Below are 15520 nucleotides of genomic sequence, written 5' to 3'. Positions count from 1 at the left end.
AAATAAAAGCATCTCTTACATGATTAGTTGTTGGTAATAATCTCAAACAAAACAAGCCACCTGCTCTAAATATGCTCCAAAACTCATTATCAGTGGCTTTCCAAGCTCAAACACTTAGAGAAATAAAGAAATAAGGAAAGCCTTAAATTGATACTTCACTATAGAAACAGAAAGCTCAAAAATTGGAAGACTCTAGCGAGAGTTTAAAAAAATAAAGAAATAAAATCACATCCTGCATGCCATTTATCCACATCCTTCCTCATTTGCATACTGGCAATCAAAATAACCTGCTCCCCAATCCTCTGAATAGGCTTTTCCAGACTCTTCCTTTTTTTTCTTTTTTTTTTTAATTGCCCTATTTCCTTCTGGCATATAACACAGGGTATTGACTTTTTCTTACCTCATACTTGAGGTGTAATAGTTTACAGAGACATGCTTTTCTAGAAATATAAAATTTTGAGTAGTATATTTTTAAAGCTGATTTACTGTTTTGCTTTTATTAGCTTAAGGGTTAGAAGCTTTGGACAGATTTTAAAGTGTTTGATCTTTTTTTTTTTTTTTCCTGTGAAGATGGCAGTTCATGGCAATCAGTGAGCTTTATCTTTCTGGGTTTTCTGCAAAATAAGTATCTCTTTATGTGAAAATATACTTCCACATTTTAAACAGGGGCCATTTCAGAAAAGGCCATACTTAAAAAAAGTTTTGAATCAATGGTAATGATGACAGAGAATCCTTAAAACAAGAATCTACACTTCATTCTCTCCTTTTTCTCAGGGCAGATTTTACAATTTGTAAGGAAAGAGCCAGTGTAATATCTGGGATTTGTAAATCAAAGCAGGAGGTCAGGCATGCTCAGAAGTGTGAATGGATGTTGGTCATGGAGAGGGCTCATAAGGAAGGAAAATGTTCTTGTTTACAGAGTTTTCACTCTTCTTTTATCTGCTGACATCCCTGTGTTTCTGTTTAGAGCTCACCCTGCTGCACAGCTCACAGAGGTTTCATTTTGGGGCGCAGCTTTTGCAACCCCAGAGCTGCTCCCAAACCTGGCACTGCCCCACACGGGGCAGGAGCTGCAGGGAGAGCCTGGGCAGTCCCAGGATGAACAGCTGAAAGTTCACTGCTTCAGATTCAGCAAGGGAAAACTGCTCTTTTTCTACTTAAAAATCAATTTTCCTCCAGTTCCCTGCTTTTCCTCAGCTCTGTCTGCTGAGACAGCCCCTGCTGGGCCTTGTCCTGTCTTGGGCTTTCCTGTTGTGTTCTGTTGTAACTGGAACATTTCTTTGCTTATCTATTGATTCCCTTTCCCCCTCTTTTACACTTTTTGGGGTTTTTTTTGTTTGTTTGGTTTTTTGTTTGTTTGTTTTTGTTTTTTTGTTTGTGCTCAGCCCTCCCTGAGTGTGCGCGGTTCTTGTTATCCCAGGATGGAAGGACCAGAGCAGTTCATGGCAGCAAGGCAACACCTCACATCTTTTGGGTGTGGAGAAATGACATTTCATCTACAGCTTGGTTAATCTGGGACACATCTAAAAGTGGCAGAGGTATTATTCTCTTTTAAAAGATTTTGACTGCGCTGGAGAATTATTTGTAAGAATTAATCCCATTCCCTTTTCCCAGTGAAAAGGGGGAGAATCTCTGTCTTGCCTCTTTGGAAAGCATTTAACCATTCAATTAGCAAGTTCATCTGGAAGCATGTGGAAAAAGACACAGGAATCCTCCTGGGCATGCTGTATGAATAGCAATGTATTAATTAAAATCCACCTAAATATGTCAGTATTGTGCAGTTAGAGCCATATCCTTTATATCATGAAGTTTCACTGTACACAGACAGCATTAGGTGTTTATCTTTCAAAAAGCACTTTATTTCTGGGGTATGTGTGTAAAATTCTGGAAGGCTCCTGGGTTTATAAAAGTGTCTGATGACTGCAAAGAGCCATATTGTCATTTCAGCAGGGAGATCTGCTGGGATGCCCCACACTGGGCCCTGCAAAGGCAAGGTCTGTTTGGGTTTGTCCCTCTGGGCTCCCTTCTTTGTTTAAACTGTGAAACAACACAGTGTAAACACACGGCTGAAATAGCCAGACCCAAATGTAATCTATTAATTTTGCTGCTTTGGGCTGAGGTTTTTTTGGTGCTCTGGAGTGGATGTTCCCAGGCTCCTCGGGCTTTGCTCTGAATCAGCAGATCTGCCCCTTTCTCCTCCCTCACTGCAGTGATCTGTCCCACCAGGCTCAGGTCTTGTTGTCACCTCATCTGCCTCCCCTCCACTTTCTCTTACTTTCTCCTGTTCTTTTTAATTATCCTCCCTTTTTCTCTAGAGAACTTCCTACTCAGCTTCTAAAAAATTGCTATTTTGGGACCCCAAATCCATGTGAACTTACTGCTAGAACAGATGCTCGTGCTTTGGAGTCCATATTTCCCCTGACCACCATTATGAAAAAGACTAAAAAAGACTAAAACCCAGGACTTCCCTGCTGGCTACTGGCAGGAATCCAGGAGAAGGATTTTTGGGGGGAATTAGCAGCTACTGCAAGGCTCATGCTAAATTCCAAGGGTGGGAGACCTCACATAATACCCTCAGTTGTGGCTTACAGTAAGTAGGAGGGTGTCATTGAGGGTGAAATTGGGTGCTGTGCTGGAAAATATTTAAAACATGCTGGATTTTATATTAACTTAATATTAATATGTGCTAAAGGTGTTTAAAAGGTGTATGAACCTGGCATAAGGACATGGCTTAGAGCTGGGTGTGGCAGTGCTGGGTTAAAGGTTGGGCTTGATGAACTGAGAGCTCTTTTCCAACCCAGAAAGTGATGATTCTGTGCAAACCCAGTGAATCCTGTGGGCAGGAGCATCAGTGCCCCAGGACACACATTCAGCCCCCAGTGCCTGTAACCAGAGCCACATCCCTGTGCTCCTTTGTCTCTTTGGTGCAGGATAGGGAGCAGGGCACAGACACAGGTGTTTCCCCTGTGAGGATGGTGCTGCCTTGTCACTCTCCCTTTAAGCCCTCCGTGCCTTCTGCGTTGCTTTATAAAGTTCATAAAGTTTCCCCATTCCATTTGCTGTTGCTAGGTGCTGGATTTTTTTTTTTTTTCCATTGTGCTTGTTATGAAGAAGCCTTCAGCAGGCTAAGAATATTTTATAAGGTTAGAAAATGGTGTTAAATGTTAATTAGCAGTTGCATAATCCCAGGTGGCATCCTTTCACATGCACTCGTCAATTTTTAATGAGTGTCACTCGTGCACATCAAACTCAAAATTAGCTTTCTTTCCCAAGTACTCTGTTTGATTTTCACACTCACTTCCCCTCCCCTTCTCCTTTGATGTTACTGACACAATATATCATGCTGGCATTTGCTTTGGTTTCATCTCCAATGCATATTGTCATGTAGCTAGTTAGTTATCTGCAACATAGACACACACTCCTACCCGCAGGAGCGCCCTTCAGAGACGCACAGGATGAAGCCTGACTTTTATTTTTCCCTTCTTAGGCGTAGCCTCTTGTAGCTACAATAAGGAAAACCTGATGCTGAGGCATTTTGGGTTTTGATCTGAGAATTCCAAGTGCTGGAGCAGCTCTCTGAGCTTAGCTGGAGGTGCCCCTCACTGATCTGCGTTGCACCCGGGGGTAGTTCATCCAAATTAAAATCTGAAGCAAAAATCTCTGTGTACCCTGGAAATTTATCACCAGCTAAACACTAAAAAGTGTTGCACTTCCATATATCTGCTAACTGGTGGGATAATTCCCCACTTAATCAGTGCATTGTGCTGCTATAAAAGGGTGACTGCTCAGAGGGGGAAAGGAGATTTTTACCCCCCCAAACCACCACCAGCCCAGCACAGGGATGCCCTCAGTGGCGTGGATTGGTTTCTCTTTCTTTGGTTTTCTTGTTTGGGTCAGGAGTGGCAGTGGCCAAGCCCAGTGCAGGTGAAATAACCTGGTTATTGCTGAGCAGACTGGGCAGTGCTGCCCAAACAGCTGGGGTGTGAGGAGGTGCTCACCTGGTGATGGGTGCAGATCAAAGGGCAGCCAGGCTGAGCTGACCCCTGGACTCCATCTCTGGCCTTTCTCACTCAAATCTGTTCAGTGGCTTCACTGTAAGTAATGGGCCAGCAGAACAGAAGCCCAGATAACTGAATTTTCACTGCTGATCATTTCCATTAGATTTCTTGCTTGTTAAAAGCAAAACTCCATCCCACTCCCCTTCCCCCAACAGCACAGCTTGGCCTTTAGCTTCTGATTTGATCATGGAAGTAATTTCGCTTTTGTCTGCATTTTGCTTTGATTTTTATTTGTTAAGGAAAGAGTTCTTCTAAGCATGGGGATGATTTTGTTTTGTTAAATGGAGTTGTTAGCTCACTTGGCAGGAGGCTCTGTACAGACTTTGCTTTGATTTCCCCCAAGAATACCATGTGTTTGTAAAATATTGGCTTCTTGACACCATAGTGCCAATGACCTCTCTTTCCAATGAACAAACTCAGCTTCAAATTATTTTTATTAATCAAGATTTTATCTCTTACCAGAGATTGACAGTTTTCCAAAATCTTTTTGACAGCTCCTGTTACATGCAGGAGGTGAACCAGAATTAATGACCAAGGGTTAGGGGGGCCTGATTCCTGCTGTTGCTTCCCAAAACGTAAATGGGGGGAAAGCTTGCTGATCCTCCTGTGCTTACACCAGCACAAATGAGATTAGAGCCCAGTCGTGTACCCAGGAAAATGAAAATGTCACGGCAATGACTTGTGTCCAACTTGTGGAATAAACAGATCAAGCAGGAGTAATTGCATTTCTCCTTCCCCCGCTCTGCACACAGATACTTTTCACTGTCCTTTGATGATCTCTACAGAAAATGTAGATGATAATAAATATTTCCACACCCTTTGCTAGTTTGCAAGAGTAATGTAGCCACTTAGAGAGAAGAAAGTGGCAAGATAATACACAAGGTGTTGAAGTGCCAGAATACCAGTGTGATTTCTGAAAGCTTGAAACTTAAAATGTGGGGTTTGTTGTTTTGTTGTCTTGATTTTTGTTTTTTGGGGTTTTTTAACAGTAGCAAAGAGGGAAAAAATGCTGTTTGGTTTTATGGTTTGGGTTTTTGGTGGTTTTTTTTCCCAGTTCTGGACAGACCCCAGTGCTGGCACTGTCCAAGGAGGCAGCAGGGATAAATCAAATGGTGCCACTCTGCCAAGTCCCTCAACACTGTCCTCCAGTGCAAGCAGAGAGAGAAAATACTCAGCTGTGCCCACTGAAACACATTGTGCTTTCATCTTGGAGCTCTTACTGCACAGAATCTTAAAAGAGATACCTCTAATATCAATTAACCTGCTGCTGATGCTTTGTGACCAAGTTGTTGTGATAGGAGCCCAGCCTGGAACTTAGAGCTGCTCCAGACCCATCTGGAAACTCAAATGCAGTGGATGAGTTGCGGAGAGAAATGATCCCTGAATTTTTTTTTTCAATCTGGATCAGAAGTTGAATGTTGGAAATGTAACAAGGTAATTTGCTGTGGTGGGGTTTGGAACCCCCAATGAGGTTTCTTGAAAGCTCTGACCAGAGCACAGCATTCCTTAGGGCAGATTTTGGGTTTGCTTTGACTCTCCCTGTCACCCTTGAGGTTTTTCATCCTTTTCTTTTCAAGAGCTTTGGACTGTCCATTGAAGCTTTGAAGAGCTAGGTACCATTAAAGAGGATGTGGTTTTCAGGCTCTTTTTGTTGGCACACTATCAGAGACAAATTATCGGCTGCTTCTGGAAGATCTCCAGTCATTTCGTGTGCATTTGTGACCAAGCTTGCACTGGCAGGCGTTTGCCTCCTGAAAGCAGCTTATTCTGTGTCTGCAGAGCCCTGTGCATCAGCCTGGAAATGCTGCCCAAAGAGCCTGGCAGAAAGCAGCAGCAAGGTGCTCTCAGTGCATTGCTTCCTGTGCTGTTTCCTCACTCATCATTAGGTATTTTTCAACACACCTACTATAATAAGTGAAACCTATTCATTTGGAGGGCAGGGGTTTTACTTTTCTCCCCATCCTTGCTTTTGAATTATGATTTTCTTAATGTAAGGTCTCTGCTTTCCAAGAGACAGAAAATTGGTTGCTTCTGCCAATGTTTGGAGTTATAAACCATTGCTTAAACTTTATGGTGGCATTAATCCCAGTGTATAGATTGTTACTGTGGTTAAGGACTGTCTTATCAGCTTTAACAGCCCTTGGAGTTGCTTCAGGCCATTAAGCAACAAATTGTCTGTAAGAAATAATTTGTTGCATTTCTCCTACCTTGTTTTATAGTGATAGGTATTATATTTAATGTTATGCTTGCCTGGGTTCAGTTGTCACCCCCAGACAATGCCACCAGCTCTTCAGTCTGTGTGGCTGGCCAGTTATTCCCTCTCTTGGGAATATTCCTTGGAGCAGGTGATGTGGATTTTAAAGTATTTTGGAATAGTGGAACTGCTTGTTGGAATTCTGAGTCCAGCAATCTCGTGGAATCTCTGTTCTTGTGGTTGGATTTGGTTTTCAGCCCATGACAGGCAAATGCAGGGTTTTGATGATCCATTGGCATGTCAGTATTGAGTTTGTGGATGCACATGCTGGCTTACAGAAAGCTGTGACAGAGGAAGGATGTCAAAAGACAGAATTACTGCAGAAATTTAATTATGGAATACAATTATTAAATAAAATTAGAGATGTGATAAAACTAGAATATGGCCCTGTTTGAGTGAAGACTATGGAGATGTTTCATGTCATCCTCTCATTTGCATTGTGTTAAATCCTATTAAATCAAACTCTAATTGACTCTCAGCTTGTTCTGGGGGGAGGGTTTGTTCTCCATGTGTACAGCTTGTTTTGCCAAAGAGAGGAATAAGGGTTGTTTCAGCCTTCATAAGTTTCATTGTAGTTTAAAGGAGGAAGAAGCAAAGGCACAAATCGCAAAGGCACAAATTCTCAAGGCACAAGAGGATGAACAGAACTTGCTTGGCAGCAGGAATATTGACTCCCTGTGTGTGCTATTGACAGCAAGGTCTCTCCTGCACATAAAAACCATTCCTGTCTCCATCCAGGCACAGGTGGAGCAAACACACTTCTCTTCAGCCAGGCCTCACTCGCTTTTTCTCAATTCATTCTGTTGGTTCATGAGAAAGAATTCAGTTTCTCTGGAAATGGGCTGAGAAATGCCCCAAGTGCATCTCTGAGGAAAGGCTGGGAGAAATGAACAATTACACTGCATTGCATCAAGGACCCACCTGGAGCTGGGAGATCTCAGGGCTGGAAAATGCTGTGAGAAAAGGTAGGAAATGTGTTTGATGGTTCTTTCCTGCTTCCTGGACCATCTCCTAGCTGGCTCACTCTGAAGCAAAGGCTGGATTCCAGCTCTGCTCCAGACAGGTGTTAGCATTTCACAGTTACTGATCTGGGCAGGGTGATTTGAAATCCTGTTAAAAGCCTTTTCTCCCTCTGCTGTTGGACTGAGGAGCCAGCAAATCCAAGGGCAGTGCTGCAGAGAAAGCTGATGGATGGGTGAACTCCACTGATTTTGATGGAGAACTCCATGGATTGTGGTGGAGCCACACTGCCTGACACCACCCAAGGAATCTGCCTGAAGTGACAGGTGGATTGGATTCTTTTTTTTTCCTTATTACTTAGGGAATTGGGAGGGCTTTACATTCTAGTTAGCCCAGAAAAGTGTAAATTTGTTGAAAGCTTTTGGTGACACAGGGAACAACAAGGATGTAATTTGGCTCTGTGGAACTTTCAGGCTGGAAGGTGGGAAACTGATGGGTTTGATTTTCCTTTTAGGAGAATGTAAATCAGAAAGAAGCACTGAAATCAGTGAGCTACACAAATGTAAAAAAATGGAGAAAGCAAAAAGCAAGCCTGTCCCATTAGCATTTTACTTGTAAACTCAATGCATCTGATAAAAAAATCATTTAGAAATAATAAACATGCCATTTTTGCAGTCACATTTCAGAGCAGAGCCACGCTTTGCGGGCTATAATTGTGACCTACATTTTGAATTATTTGATAAGGCTGACCCCCCATGATGATCTCAAATTAAAATCTTATAAATTACCACTTTCTGGCAAATAGGCTTGCTGTTATCATTTCACTCTGACATTTATTCTTTGCTATGGGTCACTGCTTTATTACTCTAAGAGCTTTTGGCCAAGTGCTGTTCCCAAAGCATAGAAAAGACGTTAAAGGTTAATTTCTTGCAAACTGTGAGAAAATGTTATGTCTCATTCATTTAGACTTGCATTACTGAATTTGCATTCTTTTTATAGTATGTGTATTAGTATGTAGCTAAAATCCCTCGCAGCAAATCAACCAATAAATTGCACTGAATTGCAGTGCAGTAATGAATTGCTTGTCATTTGGTTTCTAACAACAATAACAAGAAGGTTTTTATGCTCTTGGCCAGACAATTGACATATTCTCTCGTGGTGTAACTCTGGAGTTTTTGGAGCTCTGCCTGCCGAGGACTTGGCCCAAAAGTTGCAAGTGCCATAAAAGTCCATTGTCATGTCCTCATCTGAGTGTGCCTGGGGCTGGAGCCTTGCTATAAAATATTCTGATGATGAGAGCTGGTGTTTGGTTCCACTCTTCACTGGCTATTCAAATGGGCAGGCAATTCCCCTGGAATTTAGCAGCTCAAAGGTAGAACCATTCCTGGTCGGCCAACACAGGACCAGATGGGCTCATTCCCCCCAGGAAGAGCCCTGTGAGGTGTTTGTACTGCATGTAAACAAGATCCATTTGGGATTTGACACGGGGGCTGTGTGTGGAGGATTTACTGGGATTTATCAGACCTGCCTCTCAGGTGGTGACAAGGCCAGAAGGCAGCAGGAGGGATCTGGATGTGCCCTCTGAATTCAGCGTGCTCTTTGTGAGGGTTTCTTTCTGAGGTGTTTCTGTCTCCCTTCCCAGTGGGAAATGCTGTGCAGGGAGCTGTTAATTGTCTCCACACTCAGCTGGTACCAGGAGGAGCTGAATGACTGTGATAGCTTCGTGTTTTCTGTGCCAGCACAGCCCTGGGGGACTGAAACTGTCCTTAGAAAACACGGGGTGCAGCGGGGGGGTGGTGGCAGTGAAGGCACCCACACACACCTGGATCCTTCTGTGTTACTCAGAGGAGCTGGGCTGTGAAGAGGAGGAGGGAGGGAAACACTGACACAGCTTTTTACCAGACAGAAATGATTAGAAAATGAATCATGGCTCTACCCCGTGTGAGAGATGACTGGGAGCTCCCTGGAGAGGTGGGTTAATAAAGCTGTGGCCTGATGAAGTTACAGACCTAGTTTGTCTCCTTGCCCTTTGGAGACTGGCACCTCCCAGGCTTTGCCATGGCACCAGTGCAGGTTTTGCACACTGAATATTCCACTTTAGCCCTGGTTGTTGACTTGTATTAGTCATTTTATTGTTCACTGCCTGGGTTTGCATGCAGTTTCTGCTCAGCATCAGGAAACATCTGTGGGATCTCTCCCAAGGCTTTTGTCATTACTGCACCGTCTAGTCCTGATTCTCCTCAATTTTTTTGGCAATCATGCAGTCTCCCTCTGCTGCCAAGTTTGGAGGTTTCAGTAAATAGCAAATTAAATGTGTAACCTGTGTGTAAGGAAAACCTCTATATCCTAAAGGCACTGCCTCCCTCTGCACTGCCTGACTCAGTGGTGCACTCAGGGGAGGATGAGCTGTGCTAGGATGGTGCAAGGTTTGCTTGGAGTTACCCATAATTGTGGGTTCTCTCTCTGCTCTCCCTGTGCCTGATACCAGTAGAGGGTTGTTGCCCACTCCAGGTTTGATCCTGGTGGTGCTGGGGTTGATTCCCAGTGAGTTTTGTGGCAGTTCAGTACCAGGAATGGGATTAGTGCCTCGTTCCTGGCACTGGATGCGGTTCACATGCAGGATAAAAGCAGAGAAATGTTCTCTCTCAGGGTGTATTGTGCTGTGGTGGCACACAGCAGGGACTACACACACAATGTGTACTCACATCCTACTCCTTTGTGGCTTCACTGGGGTTAAGACAGGAACTGGAGCTTTATGTGTGTCCCTATTTAACCATAAAATAAATCTGACCTTCGGAGATTTTATTTTCTTCAGTGTGTAAGCACATTGTGTCTGTGCCTTCATTCTGACTTGGAGTTTTATTTTGAGTTTAGCTCTCTGGTAGTTGTCAGTGAAGGATTTAGAGCCATGGTTATGAAATTCAATAAGCCACTGATATGATTATAATAGCCTCAGCAAATAGCTGTGACACTCAGCCCTCACAGAGCTCATTTTTTCATTCTCATTCTTACCTAAAGAAGTGCTAATGAGAACATTTTGGAGTGACTTCTATAACTTTTCTCTGCTTTCTTGTGTGAGGCTTGGAGGTTTAGTTTGGATTTGTAAGACAGCTTTTTTTTCTAAGAGTTTTGTTTTTTTTTTTAACCGGGGAACATCAGGGACTGCAAGGAGAAAAATGATAGAAACATGTTGGAGATGAAAATAGATCAGTATTTGGCACTTCATGCTGCTTAATTAGGAAAACATTTAGTTCTTTTAATTTAATTATTTGGTTGATGTAAAGAACTGTAAGGATTTTTCCATTAAAGATCTCATTGTACATCAATATTCACATTGATTTTTGGCATGGTTTGAGATCGTGCAGGTTTTCTCCAATGTATTCTTGGTGCAGATCCACAAATTGTTGTATCTGTGCCAGTCTAATTGACAAAGGGGTCACCTGGTGGGACCTTCTTGAGGAGATCCAGCCTCGTGTGGGTCAGGTATTTCCTTAAAGTGCTTTAAGGACTCAGCAGCTGAGTAAGGAAATACATTTGGGGATGGATCATCCAGTCCTGCCAGCCACACTGCAAACTGTGTTAAAGAATAATCAAAGACAGTGCCTTGAGCTTAGAATTTTATCACTTTGATGACAAAATTATCAGTGCATGCTGAGTTGCCCGTGTCAGTTGTGTCAACTCTAAATTTGGAACTCGCTCTGTTTAAGTGGCAAGAGCAAATAATCCTTTTTTTAACCTTAGTGGTAATTAAATCTTTATCTGATTTAATTCTGATTGTTTTAAAGCTTTATCATCCAAATATTAATGCAAATTAACCAACTCAATTTTTTCATTGCTGAGAGGATCCACAGTTGTCTTACATCTGGAAGAAGCTGGGTTTCCTTATCTTCCTGGAGTCCTCAGCCCAAACTCACCATAAGAGAAAAACTGTTTGGATTTCATTTTAAAAACAAATAATGAATGGAAAACCCCATCCAGCTCCTTTAATAAGTAAAAACAACTGATAAAGGATAGAGACTGAAAACTGCTTTGTCATGATGTGTACGATGGGAAGAAATGAATTTTTTTTTTTTTTAGGAATGAAATGTGATCTTTCAAGATTTTAAGCCAGGAGAAGGAGGATTTCTGCGTGCTGTAGAAGTCAGGCTGGTGACAATTGCCAGCTGAGTGAATTAAGGAGAATAATGAGTGTCTCCCCTCACTCTGTTCTGCTGCCTTGCTCTCCAGCTGCTCTCAGCCCCTCACGGGGGATGTCTATTACCTGTTTCATTGATAGGAGGCTGGATGAATGTGTCCTCTAGGTAAACACATTTCTGTTCTAAAGGGTGCAGAAACGGGGCCAAATTACAACTAAGTGATAAAAACGTGCTCCCAGCTCTTGGTGTGGTTTTTGGCTCATTGATTTGGTCTGTGGCTGGCTACAGTAGATTTAAAACCAGACAAGTGAGGCAGTGGAAAATAAGGGAATAGCCTACAGTGGCATGGGCTGGCCAGATGATGCAACAGGTTTTTTCCTGCTGTAAATCCTGATATTGCACAAGCTTAAATTAAAGGGGAGATCTCAATTTACATGGTAAGTAGTGAGGCTATAATGGCTATAATGTGCAACTTCAAAATAAAAAGGCAGAAAAACAGTATTAGATGTAAGTATTCAGTGTTAAGGCTCATGAGATGTTTGCCTAGGTTATTATTCTTCTAAGTTTAAATACACAGTAGCACTTTTGGAAAATCACTTGTACAGACATGATGTTTCTCTTTGGGTAATGATGATTTATCACTTTTTATTTTATCTTTTGGATGTCCAGGATAGCAGCATTGGCACACTGAAATGAAATCACATTTCTTATAACCTATTTCATTCTCTTTAACAGCATTTGCCAAGACAAAGAACAGTACATTTTCAAACTACAAAGTACCCACATGTCCTTAGGAGAATATTATGAAACTAATGAGGCACATTTCAATAACTTCAGTCACGTACTCAAAGGAGGCAGAAGCAATATATTGACCAGTGAAGAACTTATACAAGGAAAAAAAATGGCACTTTCTATGTTGCAAGGACTTTATGACCATTTTATGGAGATTTCTGGACCCTGAGATTTAATAATCTTTTTGATTTGTCACTCCAGTGGAATGACTGTGCTCATGAATTTACTCTAAATAAAATTTTCTAATCATCCTTAGGAAAATTAGAAATATATGGCAGATTAAGGAACCAGCCATTCATCTGCTGGGTTAAACGTACTAACATGAACTTAACAAGCAATGTCGTCTTTTAACACATGCAAAGGACCAAATTATCTGCTGAAAGACTGACATTATGTAAATGTAACATTTGCTGGACCTCTAAACCCTGTGATTAAATTACTGTCTAAATTATTCTGCAATATGAATGTCGCCTACAAAAAGAAAAGCTGTAAAAGAAACGGCTGTGACATCTTCTGGGTTTGCAGTATTTCCATAATGAGTGTTTGAGATGAAGGGTTTGCACGTACAGCTCAAAATCTTAATGAAATAAGGAGAAGGAGAGGGGAGGATGTGATGTGAGGAAAAGTTACTCTGCAAAGAGGTAAATTTATCCAGGGGTTTCCACAGGAATTTGTTAGCAGAAGAAGCATGGCTCAATTAAGAGGGGAATTTAATCCACAAATCAAAACTTGTCACTGGAGAGACACTTCCCCCACCTTCCTCTGAGGATGTGTTGGGTGATCAGTGGCAGGTAATCTGTTTTCACTCAGTACTGTGAGAGTGACACATCTGTAAAACAGCAAAAAATAAAAATGGGAAGAGTGTGCTGAGACTCTGGCTTTTAGACTCTGGTATTGCAAGTAATTATGGCCCTGAAAGAAAGGCTGCATGCAAATTGTTGCCTGCAAAAAGCCAGAATAACCCATCAGTTAACTTTCACTGTATCATTAACTCACATAAATTGTCCTAACTCCTATTTCACTCATTCAGAAAATTAAGATCTAGCAGAACAAATGTGCTTCAGCAAATGGAGGAATTGAATGTTCTGTTAGTTGGCTACTTGGGAAGCAGCAGAGAGGGGCTGCACCTCACCCCCTGGCACCTCTGTGAGGTGAAATTACTGACAGCCCTTTTGGGTTACCTGGCACCAGAGTCTGCAGTGATCAGAGCCAGCACTCCCCTGAAAACCCAAAAAAAGGCCAGGGCTTTGCTCCTTCAGCATCTCCAGGAAACCCCAGGTGTGAGTCCAGCAGGGATGGAAAGCTGAGATGCTCAGAGAAAGCCCTTGAGATCCACCTTCCCTGGCAGCCAGGCAGTTCTGTAAAACTCAGCTTTATTTCTTTGGGGTAGCTTTTGCTCTTTGGTGGGGACCTTTTCCTTTCTCCCCTCTGTTCCTCTTCCTCAGGGGAAGGATTTGGGGAGGCTGTGGGAGGGAAGGGCAGCTCTGAGACCTTGGAGAAGGAGCACTCCTGCTCCCCTCTAGCTGGTAAATATCTAACAATAGATAAAAGGAGACAGATCATGTTCATTTAGTTAAGCTGGGCTGTTACATTGCTGGGTTTAGAGTGGCTGGTTGAGCTTGCACTGAGCAAGACTGACAGGGCAGCGGGGCAGGAAAGACAGACTATTAGCAAATCAGCATCAAGCAGACACTGGTTTTGTGTGTTTTCAGGTTCTGCTAACCAACTGAAACATCCAAAACAGGCTATCTCCACAAAAGTTTCCTGTAGTTTGCAAGACACCTTGTTTTATTTGTGCTGTTAGCTTTCCTTCCCTCCTTCTCTTCCTTAAAATAGGCACTGAAAATTTTGTTTCACCCCATAGCACCATCCCCTTCCTGTGGAGATTTTTTTGAGTACTTATTCACAGATCTTTATTAGAAAAGACAGTCAGTATGAACAGTGCTGATTAATGTCAGTGACTCAGCAGATTGGTCTTGGGGGTTCCTTTTTCACGTGCACTTTACATTTCTGACCAGTTTTGCCTCAAGGCTTATTGTAAGGGAAACTGCTCCAGATCTCCATCATCCTTAGTGATATTTTATAATTGAGCAGGCAGGTTCCAACACGTGGATATTCCTTCTTGTTTTCTCAGCAGCTCGATGGGACTTCTTGATTCATTTTGTGAATATTTGTGGTTGGAATGAACAGAAAATATAGTCTGCTCATTTAACATGCAGTTTTTGTTACCTTTTCTCAGGCAGCAGCAGAGTTTCCTCTCAGTGCTGTTTTCCTGAGAGCCTTGCTCCCTTCTTGTTTCATGTGCCAAGTCCTGTAACAGGAGAAGCAGTCCAGGGTTTCAGACAGGACCATTTCATTCAGGTTCTGGGGAAATCAGGTCTTTCTGGGTTAGTTCATGTTTCCACAAGCCAGACAATTGTGGTGCTATTTCCAGAAGAAACAAATCTCTCTCATTCCCACCAACAAGAAAACTCACCTCTTCTCCCCATCCCCTTCCTGTGACTTTGTACAGTGAAATCAAGGTGGAAAAGGGTTTGATGTGTGTGATTTTGTGGTGATGGTACCTGTTGCAGTGTAAACTGCCTCACAAAAGGGTGTGATGGTTTATTTCTTTTCACTAGAAAAATATATTTTTTCACAAAAGAACCCTGCACTTGTCCTTCTGGTTTACCTTCATCCAGACCTTTCTGGTGCGTGGGAAGAAAAAGCAGGAAAAAAAAAGTAATAATAATCATAATCATAGAAGAAACTGTCTAAACTGACCCAGCTCCCCAAACTATTTACAGATTCCACCGAAATGGCATCTTAATGTTCAAATTTTCTTTTTATTTATGTCTCCTCTTCACTGTCCCTTACTAGTGTAGCCTGGCCAGCACACAACTGGGAGAATGCTCTGCAGAGGGACTTACTGGTTGTAGCTTTTCCTCTTTTGAAGTGGAAATAAGATTTTCTGTGAAACTGTACCAAAGTTACCTGCAGGATTTGTTTCACCTTTCATTTGAAAAGGGAATATTTTGGGGTTTCCCCTCTCTGCTGCCTGTTCCCGTTTGGTCAGTGCCCTATAAACACCTCTGAAAACAGCCCCTGATCTGAGCAGTTTAGTTTATAATTGAAAATATGAGGAAAATAAGAAAGCACAGAAATCAGTGTTATGTGTACTCCTTGATTTTTTAGTTTATTCATATTCTGAAGAAAATGGGTTGCAAAGGTGAATAGCTGAGTTAAATGCTTTGAGGGCAAGGTTGGTCCTATATTTGATTATCTCTGAAATACATATTACTTTTATTTATCCCATAATCCCCAGTACCTGAGAATTTTGG

The 15520-nt window shown here is 42.2% G+C and overlaps 1 protein-coding gene across 9 annotated transcripts in view; it reads left to right on the top strand.

Annotated features, from left to right (window-relative positions):
* Positions 1-15520, top strand: part of LOC129124497 (uncharacterized) — a 187441-nt gene that overhangs the window by 73540 nt on the left and 98381 nt on the right. Inside the window, exon 1 of one of the 9 annotated variants that reach the window (XM_077184178.1) lies at positions 11546-11573. The exons of the other annotated variants lie outside the window; for them this stretch is intronic. Coding sequence (XP_077040293.1) covers positions 11561-11573 — 13 coding nt within the window. The 5' untranslated portion in view covers positions 11546-11560. Of the gene's footprint in view, positions 1-11545; positions 11574-15520 lie in introns of those variants that run through there. 9 annotated transcript variants of the gene reach the window in all.

Source organism: Agelaius phoeniceus, chromosome 10 (assembly GCF_051311805.1).
Source record: "Agelaius phoeniceus isolate bAgePho1 chromosome 10, bAgePho1.hap1, whole genome shotgun sequence".
Classification (NCBI taxonomy): Eukaryota; Metazoa; Chordata; class Aves; order Passeriformes; family Icteridae; genus Agelaius; species Agelaius phoeniceus.
Note: the sequence above shows the minus strand (reverse complement) of the source record. Positions and strands in the feature narration are given on the sequence as shown.